Below are 16001 nucleotides of genomic sequence, written 5' to 3' on the forward strand. Positions count from 1 at the left end.
TAAGTCCTTCGCCAAATTCTAAAACAGTTGAAATTTATTTAATAAATGTCTCGTTTTTAAAAAAAATGTTAACACATAATTCCTTATACTGTACATAGACAGCCGATTTCCCATTAGAGGGTCTACCAATGCTTAGGTTATGGTGGGTAGAAGGTATCAAAAAACATTTCCCACATGTCCCCCAAGCTCCTTCCTTCGTCTCATTGCCATATGTCATTCAATACTTTACTTCACTGCATGTATTTGGTTTCAAACTGTTCTGCCAGGTTTAATTGTGTAATGCTATTTATTTAGCCTGATGGATTTCCTGCGTTTAAGCGACTGCTACACCTTGTACTGAAGGGGTTAAATATCACAGCATACTCACTATGGCTATGAAATGGAGGGTAAACGCATGCTGTGTCAGTAATATTTCATCTCTTCACTACCAGGTGGCCTTACAATACATTGCAGTGAATGGGCTATGGCGTACTGCATGCTTAACGCACAAAGGTGATTTGAGCTGTAATATGAACCCAAAGCCCAGATCCGCAAAAGGGGGCTAAGCTTTAGCGCACCTTAACTCTCATTCATTTGAATGGGGGTTAAGGTGTGCTAAAGCTTAACACCCTTTTGTAGATCCGGGCCCAAGAGCATACTGAAAAAGAAGTTATCTTAAACCCCTTTGCCTCTAAGAGGCACACGCAAAACAATACCTTGCAATGCTCTGCAGGCCTCTCTGTCCCACAGTTACCAAACTGTGAAACCTCTGGGCCCATTCAATAGGTAAATATGTGGACTTCTACACCATACCTCGTAGATTCCATACCATTTTTTTTAAACCTGTACCATGTGCACCAGGGCAGTTGTGCACTTTTTCCATGTGGCTGTGTGAGTTAGTGGATCTAGCAATAATGAAGCTGAGCAAAGTGGTAGGACTTTAAAGAACCACAACCATATTTACCTATTATTTTTTAACTGATGTTTTGAAGTAAGTTTAATAAATGTTAAAAAGTTGGTTAATTCAGTGAAATTAGGATTTCAAGTAGTATTTTAACCATTCTAAGGGGAAAAAAGCATGCAATGTTTTGCAAAGGAATGCATTACACATACCTTTCCCACTGAATAATTAACAAGGGGTTGAATGTTTTGGGATTCACCATATGTATTTCTGCAGTGGGCTTTGATTTGGGTACGACTTGTGATTAAGTAGGTGGCAAAAGTATTTAAAACTGTTATTTGAAAACACGCGAGTCCAAAGAAAATGTTATTGATGCTAAGTACTGTACTTTTTTTAATCGCATTATATTTAGTAAATCAGTAGAGCGCAAAGGGTCGTCCTCTTATGTACCTGTTCCAGTTGACGGAGGTCTATCTAGCTCTTGTCCTCAGCAATCTTCTTTCTTCCCTGCTTCTGACAGGTAGATGAGTTATTTTACCCTTCTATATAATAACTAACCCCATTTGGAATGTGACTGTTTTATTTTGCTACTGTAAGTGTTACTAACCATTTTTCTCATTTAGATGATAAACCTCCTGTATGTTTTTCTTTAGCATGACAAAGTTTGGCAACTGACCGACTCTTGTACAAAATGTTGGCTCATGTGCAGCTATTTATAGAAGAAAACATCTCTGATGGTATTTCTTGAAGAAAAAAAGTGTAGTTTGTGTCACTTTACATGCTATTTAAAGGATATAGGGCCATATCTACTAAGTGCTACTCCATAACACTCCTACCATGCTTGAAGACACCAGTCAAGTGAATGGGTCATAAAGAGGCTAATTTACTGATTGTTGTTATTCCATAAGACACCTTCCCTGTGTGAAGACACCTTACAGCTCAATCACTTCAGCATGTTGTGCTCCAGAATTGCACCACTTTTGCCTTGATACAAACTGTACAGTTGTACAGTATGTCCCATTGTGCTTGTTTAAGAATGAGATATTTCCCATCTCTTTTTAGTTAACCCGTGTGCAATTTAAAGACATCTTATATCACTGTATTGCAGCCGTAACCTCTTGCTTTGGAACGCATTGCACGTGCATGTTGCAGCCAAGGAGCGGGATCAACTAATATGGCTTTGTCCTTTGAGAACCTGCATGTGATTTTTAGATAATTTTTGTAGTACAAACATACAGCCAAAAGATTTCACTATCATATTTTCTATATAGCACTGACAGCATAGATTGCTTTTTACATATAATTTACAGGCATAGTGAGTGCCTGCTCCAAAGGGCGTACGTACAATCTAATTTTGGTGACACAGGGAGATTAATGGGTTTGTCTAGGAGAGTTGACATCGGGATTCAAACCTTGTTCACCCACTTCAAAGACAGAGTTCTGATGACTATCTGCTCATTTAGCCATACATTTAAAATATAACTGTAAAATATAAAAAAAGGTATCTTTATTTCTGTGTTTAGCTTCAGAAATATCATATTAAAATCAAATTCTCCATCTTAGTTATCTTTGTTTACCTGTTTAACATCCCAAAAACGATTTTATAAACCATTTACAGTTTTAGTAAAGTAAAGTATAATTACAAAAAGCATTGATTTTTCTAACACAAATTGGAGCCTGTTTCATACTGTATGAGACATGGCTTCATATCAATTATTTAAATGAACCTGGGTAAAATACAGTACATGAAACACTCCCTTCATCATCACGCACCATGTTATCAGAGTAGGATTAATAGGTCGTGGGCAGTTTATATGCTGCTGAAAAACATGCTGTTGAAAGTGCTCAATGTCACTTGCTGCTGGCTAAAGTGTGGTTCGTCATTGTACCATTAAAAAGCAATAAAGCTAATAGCATGTAAATAATGTAATAGTTTTCCCTGTATATAATTATTACACTGATCCCTTAGCTGCCAACGAGACCTACTGCAAACACATTGCTTTGTAATCCCTTCCAGCTGTCTTGGCAGTCAACAGGTTAAAATAGATGGGAAATGTGTTGTTGCGAAAACCATACACATCCCCTTATGGGCCACTTTGAAGACAACAAGCAGACCCATTGCTAAGGACATCGCCCGTGCATTTTTTTCTCTTTCCTTTGGGAAAAATAATACTGGCCACATTTGTTCTGGTACAAGTGTATATAAAAAGTCATTTATACTTGATTCAGAGCACATTCCTCAGAATAAATTACTGTGAAACTGAATTACTGCGGGTCACATCTTCCATAAAACACAGAATGAAGAGAGCTAATGACAACTTTACTCCCCTTTTACACTGCGATAAACATTCTACCAGATATATCAATGGCATTGTCCATCTACTCTCACTGGGACAAATCCTAAAGGAATTAGTGCACTAGAGCAAAACTGAGTCGAAATGTGATTAATTGCACTCAAGGGCACAATTCACCAATATTTTTACTGAGATTGACTGTGAAGTTTACTTTGCTTCTGGCATAATGTATGTGAAATGTGTTAGAGGCTGCGATATACTGAGACCTTGAAGAACTCGTGAGCCCTCAGCATCTCAAGGGCCTTATATTTCATTTTGACAAAATGTTCCGTGCATTTCATACTTGAAATGTTAGACTCTTAAGTTAGAGGTCAGCAATTTGTTCTACATTCAATTCCAAATTGGTAACAAAACCCAGTGTTGACTTGGAGTAAAATATTGATTAATTATGTTATGAGATTTGAAACCACTGAACTGATACTTTTCAGTTAATAGACACTGATTCTTTTTAGAGCCGTAGAAAGGATTAAACTAACACTATTTGTTAAATAGGATTTGAACAGCAGTAATAAATAATTCATTTTCTTGTAGATTCTGGAGGACTTCACTGTATATAATTATTAATTATATTATTGGTTTGTGTAATTACGATTTATTGGAATAGTAGTCCACTAATTATTTTTACATTCATTGGGGACTTTTGCTTAACCGTTTCCTTAAATTGGTCAACTCTTTTAGAACAAATGATTCTATTTATTTTTTTTAAACTTTATGTAAAAACCTTTAGGAGAGAATTCATGAGCAATTATCAGTAGTTCTATGCTAATCTCAGCAGCAATGCCCACCTTTCCTAACACGGCTCTTCCATTAAAATATTGGACCCACTTTGGTAATCCAAAAGAAAAAAAGAAACACTGTGGAAAAATAAGTGTTGGTTTACAAGATTTAAATGAGCGCTCTTCAATTGGGGTCCTTGGAGTCCCAGCTGCCCAGGCAACTAGTATGAAATTAGCAGGAGCGAAGTGCAATTTTTCACACTAAAACACATATATGGTGCAGATGTTATAATGCTTGTAAAATCTTGAAATACCTGTATTATAATTTTCAAGTTTTTAGATGTATCCAGAATGTTTCGGTCTGCAAGTGGGAAATGAGGCACATGTCCTGACCTTATTTAAAGCTGTCTGGGAAACAAATGGGGAAGAAATAAGAGGAAGGTTTTAAAACCTTGTGGTAAATGCAAAAAAAGATAAATAAATTATTGTAGTCAAACGTCTGGGAACGGTACCTTATTAATAATGACTGGCCTTGTCTAAAATATTCAGCCGCAAACATTTCTCAGTTAGAATATAGTACTATTGCTATGTTACGGAGGCATGTCTTCTTAACACTTTTATTGATTGTGCTACATTCTATCACTGACCTCCCGCGGCCAGATCATTGTAGTTATGGGCCATATGTACTAAGCATCCTTCTGCCATTAGACACGTTCATTGACTTGAATGGGCTATGGTGTCTTATGGCAAAAAGCTGCAAAGTAAATACAGTATGGTTATGTCTAAAGTTCCCTGGGGTAAAATAGGTGCAACACCAGCACCAGATTTACCAAATGAAAACATCCCATTCAATTGGAAAATGTCTAGGATACATCTAATGCAGTTTTTGCCATGTCTGGAACCATGGAATGTACAATAATACCTCTAGATTTCTGCTGAAACATCATACAACAGGTACAATCGGACGCTTTCTGATTGGGGGTCATGGCCATGTATTCAAAAGACATAGAAATGTGAGCCAAATTGTTCTGCTTTCATACACCACTTTTCTGATGGTAAAATGACTGAACATATAGCATAAATAACATTTTAGTTAACAAAATATAGTACTACATGCCACAAGCAGTGTTTTAATTGAAGTTTGTTAAACATTTTAGAGCTTTATCCCCTTTCTTACAGTACTAGAGAGGCTTTAAACACAGCGCAGTCCCCTAAACACTGTAAAGGTTAGGACTATATACTGTATGTATATACAGGTACATACTGTAGGTATATAGGTCTATACAGAATGTTACATGTTTGCAAATTTACGCTTGGATGTTGACTGCTGTAAAAACTATAAGCATCCAACCTCTTACTATACATGGCATAGCAGATGTACAGTATATAACAATGTATGTCTGTTTGCCTATGAGCTTTCTTTTGTTCAGTCCTCCAGGTTACCGTCCTGCAACTCCTAAAAGTGATTCTGAGTTGGTCAGCAAACCTTTGGAGAGAGGGATGCAAAATAATGAACCCTCAATGCACTGGGCCTGGGGAGAGCTTCCTCAAGCTACCAAGGTATCCGAGTTCTCACGCAGAACTGGCCATTCCCTATTTCTGTGACTGTGGCTCTTTTTCAGCTTGATGTGTAGCTGCTTCTCTGTGCTGGAGAAGATTTTAGTCCCATTCATATGCATAGCACCTTCCATTTCTTAACAGAGATAAGTGTAAAGACTGTATTTGAATCTGTGATACACTTCTGCACTTAGCAATGCAAAAACCTAGTTAGTTAGCATTTTATCCCAAATCCTACTGGCACCCACACCTTGCACAGGAGTTTGCTAAGGCAATGTTACACAGTACACGTCGACGCATCTTAGTATTTATTATAACTAGACTACTTGACTTAGCACCTCATTCAAATAGCCAGAGCAGCTGTGCAATGCTTGATTTGTAGGAAGTAGGGTGCTATGTTTTTTTACGTTATAGCTACAAGTAAAGGCAAAAAATAATAGTTATTCCTTTTATTTAACTTTTTTCATTACATCTACAAGGGTCTATGTATTAGGCCTCGTTCAGGGTGCTGGCTTCGGAGGGAGGGCGTGCTGCCGTGCGAACTGCCGTGGGACACAATGTATTCAAATTGAATACTGGTTGTCAGGGTAGCAGCTGCACTGTCTCCGAAGTACGGAATTGACGCTGGCTGCAGTTTCAATAAACAAAAAAATCGTTTTTTGAAGCTGCAGCAGCGTCACTGGGACCTCGGCAGCCAATGAAATCATTCTTGAGAATGATTACAAGACTGCAACTTGGATCCCTAACCTGCCGTCTGTAGCCCCGCCCCCTCCCCGCCTCCTCAACTCTGAAAAAGTCTGCTGGGAGGATGAACACTCATCGCCCAGCAGACTGCCGCCCTCTCTCCCGAACGCCCTCCCTCCAACTCCTGCCTCTGGCACCCTGAACGAGGCCTTAAAGCAAAAGTGGTGCAATTCTAGGGCAAAACAATCCAGTGTATCAAATAAAAAAAATCATATTGCTTTCATTTCTGTTGCATTGTTTCCGTTTATACATCTGCACCGATTTTGTGACCCAGGATAGCACCGCCTTTGCCTTCATACATCGGACCACTATATTTTTTTACCGGGTTAAAAAAATGTGTAGTTTAATTTACAAGACTAACTCCTGATCTTATAATCTTTGTTTAAGTTTTTGTCTTCCAAATGTCAATGTAATCGTCTACAAAATCTTTCACAGTTCCCACATAAATCTAAGGAACACAGCGTTGTCAATATAAACGTGTCAGAAAGTACACACTTCCGGATCATTCAGAGTTGCTCAGATGAGAGTAAGGCCGTGTCTTCAGAACCTGCTCTGGACCAGTCAGCTCATGTGATTATCGATGAAGTTGAGCCTGAACCTGCCCAACAACAGGCAAGTGAGCCAGATATAGAATCCCTTGGAGCAGCTGCACCTTCACTCTCCACAGAAGAAGATAACAGTCCAACCATCATCTGTATAAGCCAATCAATAAGCAAGACTGATTCACCTTCAAAAAAGAAAGGTAAGTCAATTGATCTATGCCTTTCATTGGCACTCATTTGTAAAACAATTTCTGAGTTACATAGTTACATATTAGATTAGAGTTTGAAAAAAGACATATGTCCACCAAGTTCAACCTGTGCTAAATTTAGACGGCAGATACTTATTCTATATTAGTAGTTACAGTATTTTGATCCAGAGGAAGGCAAATAAAAAACCCCAGTGAGACATCATCCAATGATATTTCATATGGGGAAAATGAAATTCCTTACTGACTCCAAATAATGGCATAATCAGATTTCTCCCTGGATCAAAATCCTGTCTTATGTTTAATTCATGGTTTATGTTTTGTCTCTTTTGTTTTATTTGGTTCCCCACTTTGTGCCAGTTGTGGTGCACTTATGAACCAATCTACCAGAGACTCTGAAATCCACCATCAGTCTAAGTTCTTTCAAGACTTCAGCTGTCTTAATGTTATAATGTAGTCTGTAACTGTTACATACAGGCATACCCCGGTTTAAGGACACTCGCGAGTAAGGACATATCGCCCAATATTCAAACGGCAGCTCACGCATGCGCCTGTCAGCACTTCCTGAACAGCAATAAGTGGAAAAAAGGTAGTGGAAAAGTGGAAAAAAGGTAGTGCTTCAGTTTAAGTACATTTTCACTTTACATACATGCTCTGGACCCATTGCGTATTTTAATGCGGGGTATGCCTGTATGCTGATAATCATATTATCTCTAACTGTCAATGAAATGTCTGTAAATATAATGTATAACCTGTGTTCATTTAATGTAACCATGTATAATCATCATAACTATGTGCTCAGGACATACTTGAAAACGAGAAGAAACTCTCAATGTATTACTTCCTGGAAAAATAATTGAAGGTTCAGGGCTCTACGGATTTCCAAAGAATTTATTATATCACAATATACACAACGTTTCAACTAACAAAAAGTGGTCTTTCTCAAGTATTTTACTTTGTGGTAAAACATGTTATAAATAAAAATAAATCACCTTTTCATTTGTGGTGCCTGAGACATACTGTAGGGAGATAAAGGGATTTGCCCAAAGACACAAGTACTAACACTGGGGTTTTAACCGGGCTCCCCGGCTTCAAAGTCAGTGTTATTGTTTTTCGAAGTCGGTACCTTTTCCCTCCAAGTCTCTCCTTCAGCCCATGTTATTTAATTTAAGTAATTTAGTTATTTTGAAATGACCCATATAAGTTGTGTCAATGTATTTAACATACAACATGCCTATTATTGTTTTTTGTAAAGTAGAAGAAAATTATATAAAAAGTAAACATGTTGTAAACTCCGATCCTTGTCTTGGCAAAGAATGGAAATGATATGTTACAGTATAAGGCCAGGAATCAGATCATTACAGTGTTTCCTAACCTAAGTCTATGAATATGCAAACCATCTGCAAATGTCAATTATAACAGCAATATGGACGAAGTAAATGCACATGTTACATATCAGGGTTATGCTAACAAGTAGTCTTCAAGACTTGAAATTGAAAACTCTTATGACTTATTATTGTTTTATGTTTCCTGGTTGGTTCCTTATGCTTTTTTTTTTCTTGCATGTCAATAGTTTTTCAAATCAAGCATTTAAGCATATAGAAATAATGTTTCTAAAGCAGCTAGCTCAAATCATAATAAAAAAATTTCTAACAGTGTTAGACCCGGCAATATTTTCAGCATCATCCTGAGGGGTTTCAGCCCTCAGTATTCCAAGGATGGATGTAATGGCAACAATCTCTAGTCATTCTTTAAAAGAAAATAGGGACCCAAGGCTGCATCAAAATATGAACAGAGCTGTAATGTCATAGTTGGAGGGAATTGCTGTGTACAAATGTATTTTTTTGCCATGGGAAATCGGGCATTCCAAGTTCATGGGTGTTCTGTTTTATTTGTGCATTTAAATGTATATTCTACTTCAGGAGTTTTCTGAGCTTTTCTTCGCCCCACAATTTATTTATTGCAGATAAAAGAAGCAGACATCTGGGAGCTGACGGTGTCTATTTAGATGACATCACTTGCATGGATCCTGAAGTTGCTGCTTTATACTTTCCAAAAAGGTGCAGAAGTTTACTAAAGTGATATGTTACTTCCAGTTTTTCATTGTAACACACAGAAGAGACCGTGAGCTACGTACAGCATTGCATGTACTGCTTGCTAAAACAAATGGACGCTGACGCATGAAGCACCTTAGGCCTCGGACATGGTGCTGCAGACTATGCAGACATATCCGCACGCTGAGCGAACAGACTGCCTTAAGGCGGTGTTTGCGTCCATGTGGCGTGCGGGCGCGCGCGGAAGCAGGAGGGGGCGCGCGTTGCGTGAGAAATCAGTTAAACTGATTTCTCAACGCGACAGACAGGTCACGTGAGCGGTTTGCCCAATGAGGTGATGTCACTAGGAACGCCCCCCATGGCCCGTCTGTCATGGCCAGGGAAAGCACCCGCTTTCTCTCAGCCTCCGCGCGCCTCCGCACGGGAGAAGGCACCATTGCCCCAGCCTAATAGATAAACACACAGTGCTTGCTCTTAAAGCAGCAATACAGGTTTCATTTTAAAATGTTTATGAGAGGTTGGAAGCAAGGGGTCTCAAGAGCTGAACAGTGTTAATTTCAGCTCTGAGTACTCCCTGCTTACAGAGATGCTTACCTTTGTAGGTGATGCCGGTATATTTCATATATTGCTTTATTTCAAACTTCTTTGGTGGCACCTACTGAATTTTGATGGAGAAAATCTCCTAGATGGGGACGAAAAGCCGTTGCGGAAGTGACGTCTTGTGCTGGTGTTGGATGTGCATGTGTAGACACAGCAGTCGCAGCCAGCGCATGCGACTTACAGGAAGTAATGTAATGCACGTGCTCATACGTGGCCGTCTCCAAGTGCGCATGTGCAGAGGCACTGTGAGGAGGCGTGAGACACTGTGATGTGGCCTGAGGCAGTGTAAGGTGACCTGAGGCACTGTGAGGCGGGTCAGGCACTGTGAGGTGGCGTGAGACACTGTGAAGCGGTGTGAGGCACAGGGGCCCCACACTACCCACCCCACACACCACCCACCCCAACCACACCCCACCCACACACCACTCTCCCCACCCCACACACCACACACCCCACACCCTAACCACACCCCACACATCACCCACCCAAATACCACTCACCACTCTCCCCACACCACCCACATCCCACCCACAAGCGCCCCACCCCACACACCACTCTCCCCACACCCCACCCACCCCAACCACACCCCACACATCACCCACCCAAATACCACTCACCACTCTCCCCACACCACCCACCTCCCACCCACCCCACACACCACTCACCCCACACCCCACCCACCCCAACCACACCCCACACATCACCCACCCCAACCACACCCCACACATCACACATCACCCACCCCAACCACACCCCACACATCACCCACCCAAATACCACTCACCACTCTCCCCACACCACCCACCTCCCACCCACAAGCGCCCCACCCCACCCACACACCACCCAACATACCCCCACACACCACACACACACCACACACACACACACACACACACACACACCCCTCTCCTGGCAGCTGTGGTCAATGTGTGAGTATAAATATAGAAGTACAAATAACAACATTTAAAAAATCTATCATATAACATAAAATCCCAGAAGTGGAAAATATGCAAGTTGTCTAAACATATAACACATTAATTGTATATAGATTAATATAATATAGTAACTGTAATGATTATTAAAAAAAAAAACAGGGGGTGTGTGCTGAGCACACACGTTCTAAGTCAAACTTCTTTGTGTTTTGTCACTGAAATTGTGTTTTGATTTTTATAATTTACATTGAATGAAAGACAATTCAGAGTAACGGCATTTAGATCATTTACAATCCAAAAAATATGTATCTTACTTTAGTTATCATAAGTCAATTATATAATGTATTCCAAGTGATAGCATGGAAATTTCAACACAAAAATAAATTAAATTATACTCTGAAATCTCTTTCATTTAATTAAAAACATCACCATCGCAAATACAATTTCTGTGACAAAACAGTGACAAAGCACAAAGAAGATTCGCTTAAAATGCACGTGCTCAGTGTACACAACTTTATTCAGTTTAAATGTTCAGGTCATGAGGGCCAATTGGAAGCCGCAACGGACGACATTGCAGCTTCAATTGGCCCTCGTGACAAGGGACATAAAAACGCCGCCATTATGTTAGGCACACAGTTTCTCTGTCTGCAGAGAGACCGTCACCCTTATGGAGGTAAGTACTGTATCTCTGGAAGCAGGGGTTCCCCAGAGCTAAAATGAACACAATTCACAGCTCTGGAGACCCCCTGCTTCAATCCTGTAATATTTTTTTTTTAAAGTTTAACCCGTATTGCTGCATTAAAACTCTTGTAAGATATTTTTATGGACATTACACCCAAGATCCAAGCTTATTCAGTATGTTTATATAACCCCTCTAAGATAACAAAACTTCTCAGTCGCAAGTCAATGAATGAGATATTTCTTGCCATGTACTGATGGAGAAATAGTTATTTTGTACTAGTTTTTTCTAGCATACGTCTCAATGTGTTTTTGGTCATGACTTTAAAAATGCTCCAGATTAATTTTTATGGTCTTGTAAAATGGGATATTTTTGTGTTGTTTTACTTTTTTGCTAGTTTTAAATATTATTCACATATTACACTTAGCATTTGCTTAATAATCCTGTCCTTCACCGAAATTTGATATCCTGCTAATCAGGAATCAATATACCAATTTATCAAAGAAATTAAGGACTCCAGAAAATGACCCATGTTGAGATGTATTTAACAAAGCTGATCTTTAGAAATAAAGTCCCCGCTCCAAAAAAACCCAAAGTGAACTAATTCAAGTGACGTGTTGAAAGGGTGATTGACACAATTTGTATCCATATCTGACACATATAAGTGACAATCCATCTTTTTAACTCCAAACGCCTCCTGTAACTAGCAGCACAGTATTTTTATTTGTTCCTTATATATTCATTTGGAGCCTCACTTGTTCGGGGAAAGAGCTATGTTAAGCACCTTATAATGGGCACCTCCACAGGTGGCTATCATGACATAAATGTCGGTTTTAACTCCCACTCATAAAACGTACATGAACAGTGAGTCAGTGCACAGAAGAACTCAAAATACTGTATGTTCATAAGTGGAGAAGTCAAACTTTCTTCAGATGCAAATACATTTTAAACCTGCTTTGTTGTTTTAACGTTAAGACTAATTTCTACTTCTGCTTTGTTTAAGTGGGGATATGGCCGCTCCAGGCAAGAACGCAAGTGAAAATGGAGCCCGGTCTGCTAGCCAGTCTCCGCAGTCTGTGGGAAGCTCCGGTGTTGACAGTGGAGTTGAAAGCATCTCTGATGGAATGCGAGATTTGCCATCCATTGCAATATCCCTCTGCGGAGGTCTTACTGACAATAAGGAGATAACAAAAGGTACAGCATGACATGCAGGGAGATCTACTTTTGCTTTATGAGCTTGTTTTTGTTTTTACCAGTGTTTGAAGTGTGGAAGTACCTGTTACATACAGTACAATAATTACAACAATATATATATATTTTTTTTTATAAGCGAAATCTTTACATTTTTCCCCACATTCAAATAAGTTTTGAATTAACCACTTGTAGAATAAATATGTAAAAAAAATGTATATGGGATTGCAATCTTTGCCCAAAATGTTAATTGATTCTTCAGCAATCAAATGCAATGCCACAAGCTACTCGTGTTTGTAAGATAGGCTCTAATATTTGTTGCTATATTTTGCAGTGGAGAGAAATTTTGAGAAATGTGCAGACGTAGCAAGACTTACACACCCGTGCCCATGAGCAGCTGGGTCTAAATCCCCGGCAATGATTTATGCTTTTCAGGTTCAATGCGGTTACCACGACTGACCTGCGAGTGCGCATCAACCTGAAAATATTGAGTTTTGGCGTTCGTCTTAGTAGTCGGCAGTACTTATATGCGGCGCTAGTGTGTCTTTAATCTAAATGCAAGGTATCCCATCCCTTATTCCCGTTCATTTAATAGGATATCCCACGTATTTCAATGTAACCCACCACTTATTCCCCTAAAACGTTCAGAGGACTAAAAAAGTATTTTTAAAGTATTACATTTTTTCATTAGGGTACAGTAATTAACAGTTTATTCTTTAAAGTGCGTTAGTGCCAATTCAAGTCAGCGTGAGTTTCTGTGCACTCGTGCCAGAGCATAACCCTATTAGTGCAGCTGCCAAGGGAACTTGGGGTGCCACCACCCACAGGGTTTATGCATTTTTACATTACGGTCATGTACAGTACAGTATTTAGGTGACAAATTTTGTATGTACTCCACCCCACCCAAAAATGTAAGTACTCCTGGCTGCTGCTTATATTGGTTACGTAGTTGAAAGTTCTTGTAGACATACAGTATTGGTCATGGCGCACCGTATACACCCAAGCTCTGTACACTGTATCTTAAACTATGAAGAACTCTAACATTGATTCTCTAACTCCAGTGATCAAGAGCTACCAACAGTCCATGCAATATCCTAGGTGTGTTTTTTTTAAAAATAAATCAGTTCTGTAGTATTAGATAACACTTAGTACATTCTTCTTCTTCTATTTATTCAACTCAATGCCCTTTTTATGAGTTTTAATATACTGAGCATCCTTTGATTTCTATAGCAGGCTTTAGCTCACCTCCCCAGCAGTAATAGATCTTTACAACACTTTCCTGTTTGTAATAATTTGTTGCCAATATTCCCAGCAGTTTGAGCTGCAAACTGTAACAATAGATAATGTCACCTTAGTAATATAAGAATACTTTGTAGCTGTTGAGTTACACTGACTGAAGGATTGGTTGAAACTGAAAGGCCGCCATTTAGTGAACCCTGGGAAGCAGGATCTTTGCTGATCGATCATGGTAGAACGAATCGTTCAGTAGCTTAGTTAATTTGTTTTCAATAAAGGTAATCAAAGGCTGCATATATTGAAACAACATTTATTGAACTGCCTACTTAAGGATAACACTGCTTCAGCACAGGTGGCTCAATTACTGGCTCAGCTGCTGATGCAGGGATATCCTTAACACCTGACCTGTCGGTGGCCCTTGAGGACTGGAGTTAGCCAACCACTACTCTAAAGGGCATCATAACCCGCACTGAATCTGCCTTTACAAAACGACAGTAGCTAAACAGGAAGGAATACTTTGCTTCCCCGGTTTGGTGCCAACTAAGATTTTGTTTTCATCCTCTAGTCTGTGAACACAAGCTGGAAATAAAATAGTCCCCTACAGTAGATATATTAGAATTACAGCATGTCATCCCGACCTAGACCAAGCAAGGCTGCAGAGGAAGAGGAAATGATAAACAAAAGCCAGATGCAATCTTGTTTAAACTTAGTGTCCCTTCCAGGGCCAAAGCAGACATGTTAAAGTCCAATCTAAATCATTGATGAGATAAGTATATTTAAGTGAGTTCTCACATTTTGTAAACACAGTGAGCTAAAACTTGGGAGGGTTTTGATTACCGTTGGCTTGTTTCTTTCTGTGTAGCCGCTGTGTGTTGTGCCGAACCTGCACACGTCCCTCCCTTACGTCAATGCACTTGATTCATCCTGTGGCAAGGATGGGACAGAGCTGGAACAGATCGCAGACATAGAAACATCCTGTTTAAAGGATTCTTTCTGTAACGACTTCACTAATCTTCAAAGAAACTCACAAATGTGAATATTTGTTTTAAAGATGATTTACGTTTGTTTAAAGTCTATGGGGCTCATTCACTAAACTTCGATAAGTGCGTTATTGCACTATAAGTGCCCTTTTAGAGCGATATTGCATGTGTAGCTATTCACAAAGCTCCGATAACGGGGCAATATCGCACTAAAACAGCTTTTTAACTAGCTATAACACTGGCTACAACAAACAGTGCGGTTGCTGACAAAATGCCCAAACTTGCATTTTTTTGCCAGCAACTGCTATTCACTAACTCCGATATGCATGTAGTACTATAAACACTTGCATTCTTCACTCGCCAGCTAAAGGGTGGCGAGATCAGAATTGCGATATGCATAACAAGCAGTTTCTTTTATTTTTACTGCATAGTATTAATTCCCGGGGTCTCCGGGGGTCTCCGGAGCTGACCAGCATATTTATGTCAGCTCTGGAAACCCCCGGATTCAATCCTATGCAGTAAAAATAAAATTTCAGCCAGTTTCATTACCTTAGCGGCTTACAGCTAAGGTAATGAAGGGGTTAAATAGCAGTCATTGCTTTGTTGTTGGTACAGGGGGAGGGTGAAGCTTGTAGTTTCCCCAGGGGTAAGTAGAACTTTAATTTACTTTATCTTGGCTGGGCCATGTTTTATTTTTAAAGGGCAAAGGCGCTATTATCTGGATAATAGGAATGTTGCCTATTATTCTATTGTATGTGTTGGGAGGGGGGAGGGGAAGGGTGTTGGAGGAAGAGGGGGTTGTAGTATGTTTTTTGTATTTTAATGTTTATTGGGGGTAGAGGGGGTGGGTGAATGGGGGTACTTGGCACAGGGTGGCTGGTTAGGCCTACCGGGTGGGTAGCGGGATGGGTTAAACCCTTCATTACCATAGCGGTTACCACAGCTATGTTAATGAAGGGGTTAACGCCTCCCACAACCATCCAGGTAGGCCTAACCACACACCTTGGGCCAAGTACCCCCATTCATCCACTCCCTCTATGCCCAATAAACCAGCTACTGTGGCTTAACCCCTTCATTGCCATAGTGGCTAGCCGCTAAGGTAATGAAGCTGTTTTAATTGTTTAAATGCAATTAAATAGCATTTGTTTAAATGCCCCGCGTCACATGTCCGGGACATTTAAATGCACAGGAGATACCGGCACCACATACTGGGGCCTGTAACTTGGGAAGCAGGGGGTCCCCAGACCTGAAATTAATACGGTTCAGTTCAAGAGACCCCCTGCTACAATACTATGTTATCAAAATTAACATTAAAACTGCACGATCACCT

At 39.8% G+C, this 16001-nt stretch overlaps 1 protein-coding gene across 7 annotated transcripts in view; it reads left to right on the top strand.

The window, feature by feature from the left end:
- Positions 1–16001, top strand: part of LPIN1 (lipin 1) — a 191052-nt gene that overhangs the window by 136946 nt on the left and 38105 nt on the right. For 5 of the 7 annotated variants that reach the window (XM_075598374.1, XM_075598379.1, XM_075598375.1 and 2 more), the window contains 5 exons: positions 1293–1400; positions 5381–5510; positions 6687–6993; positions 8966–9059; positions 12268–12458. In XM_075598374.1, coding sequence (XP_075454489.1) covers positions 1293–1400; positions 5381–5510; positions 6687–6993; positions 8966–9059; positions 12268–12458 — 830 coding nt within the window. The remainder of the gene's footprint in view (positions 1–1292; positions 1401–5380; positions 5511–6686; positions 6994–8965; positions 9060–12267; positions 12459–16001) is intronic. The other 2 variants (XM_075598380.1, XM_075598377.1) reach the window with 1 other exon arrangement.

This window comes from Ascaphus truei, chromosome 4, assembly GCF_040206685.1.
Source record: "Ascaphus truei isolate aAscTru1 chromosome 4, aAscTru1.hap1, whole genome shotgun sequence".
In the NCBI taxonomy this organism is placed as follows: domain Eukaryota; kingdom Metazoa; phylum Chordata; class Amphibia; order Anura; family Ascaphidae; genus Ascaphus; species Ascaphus truei.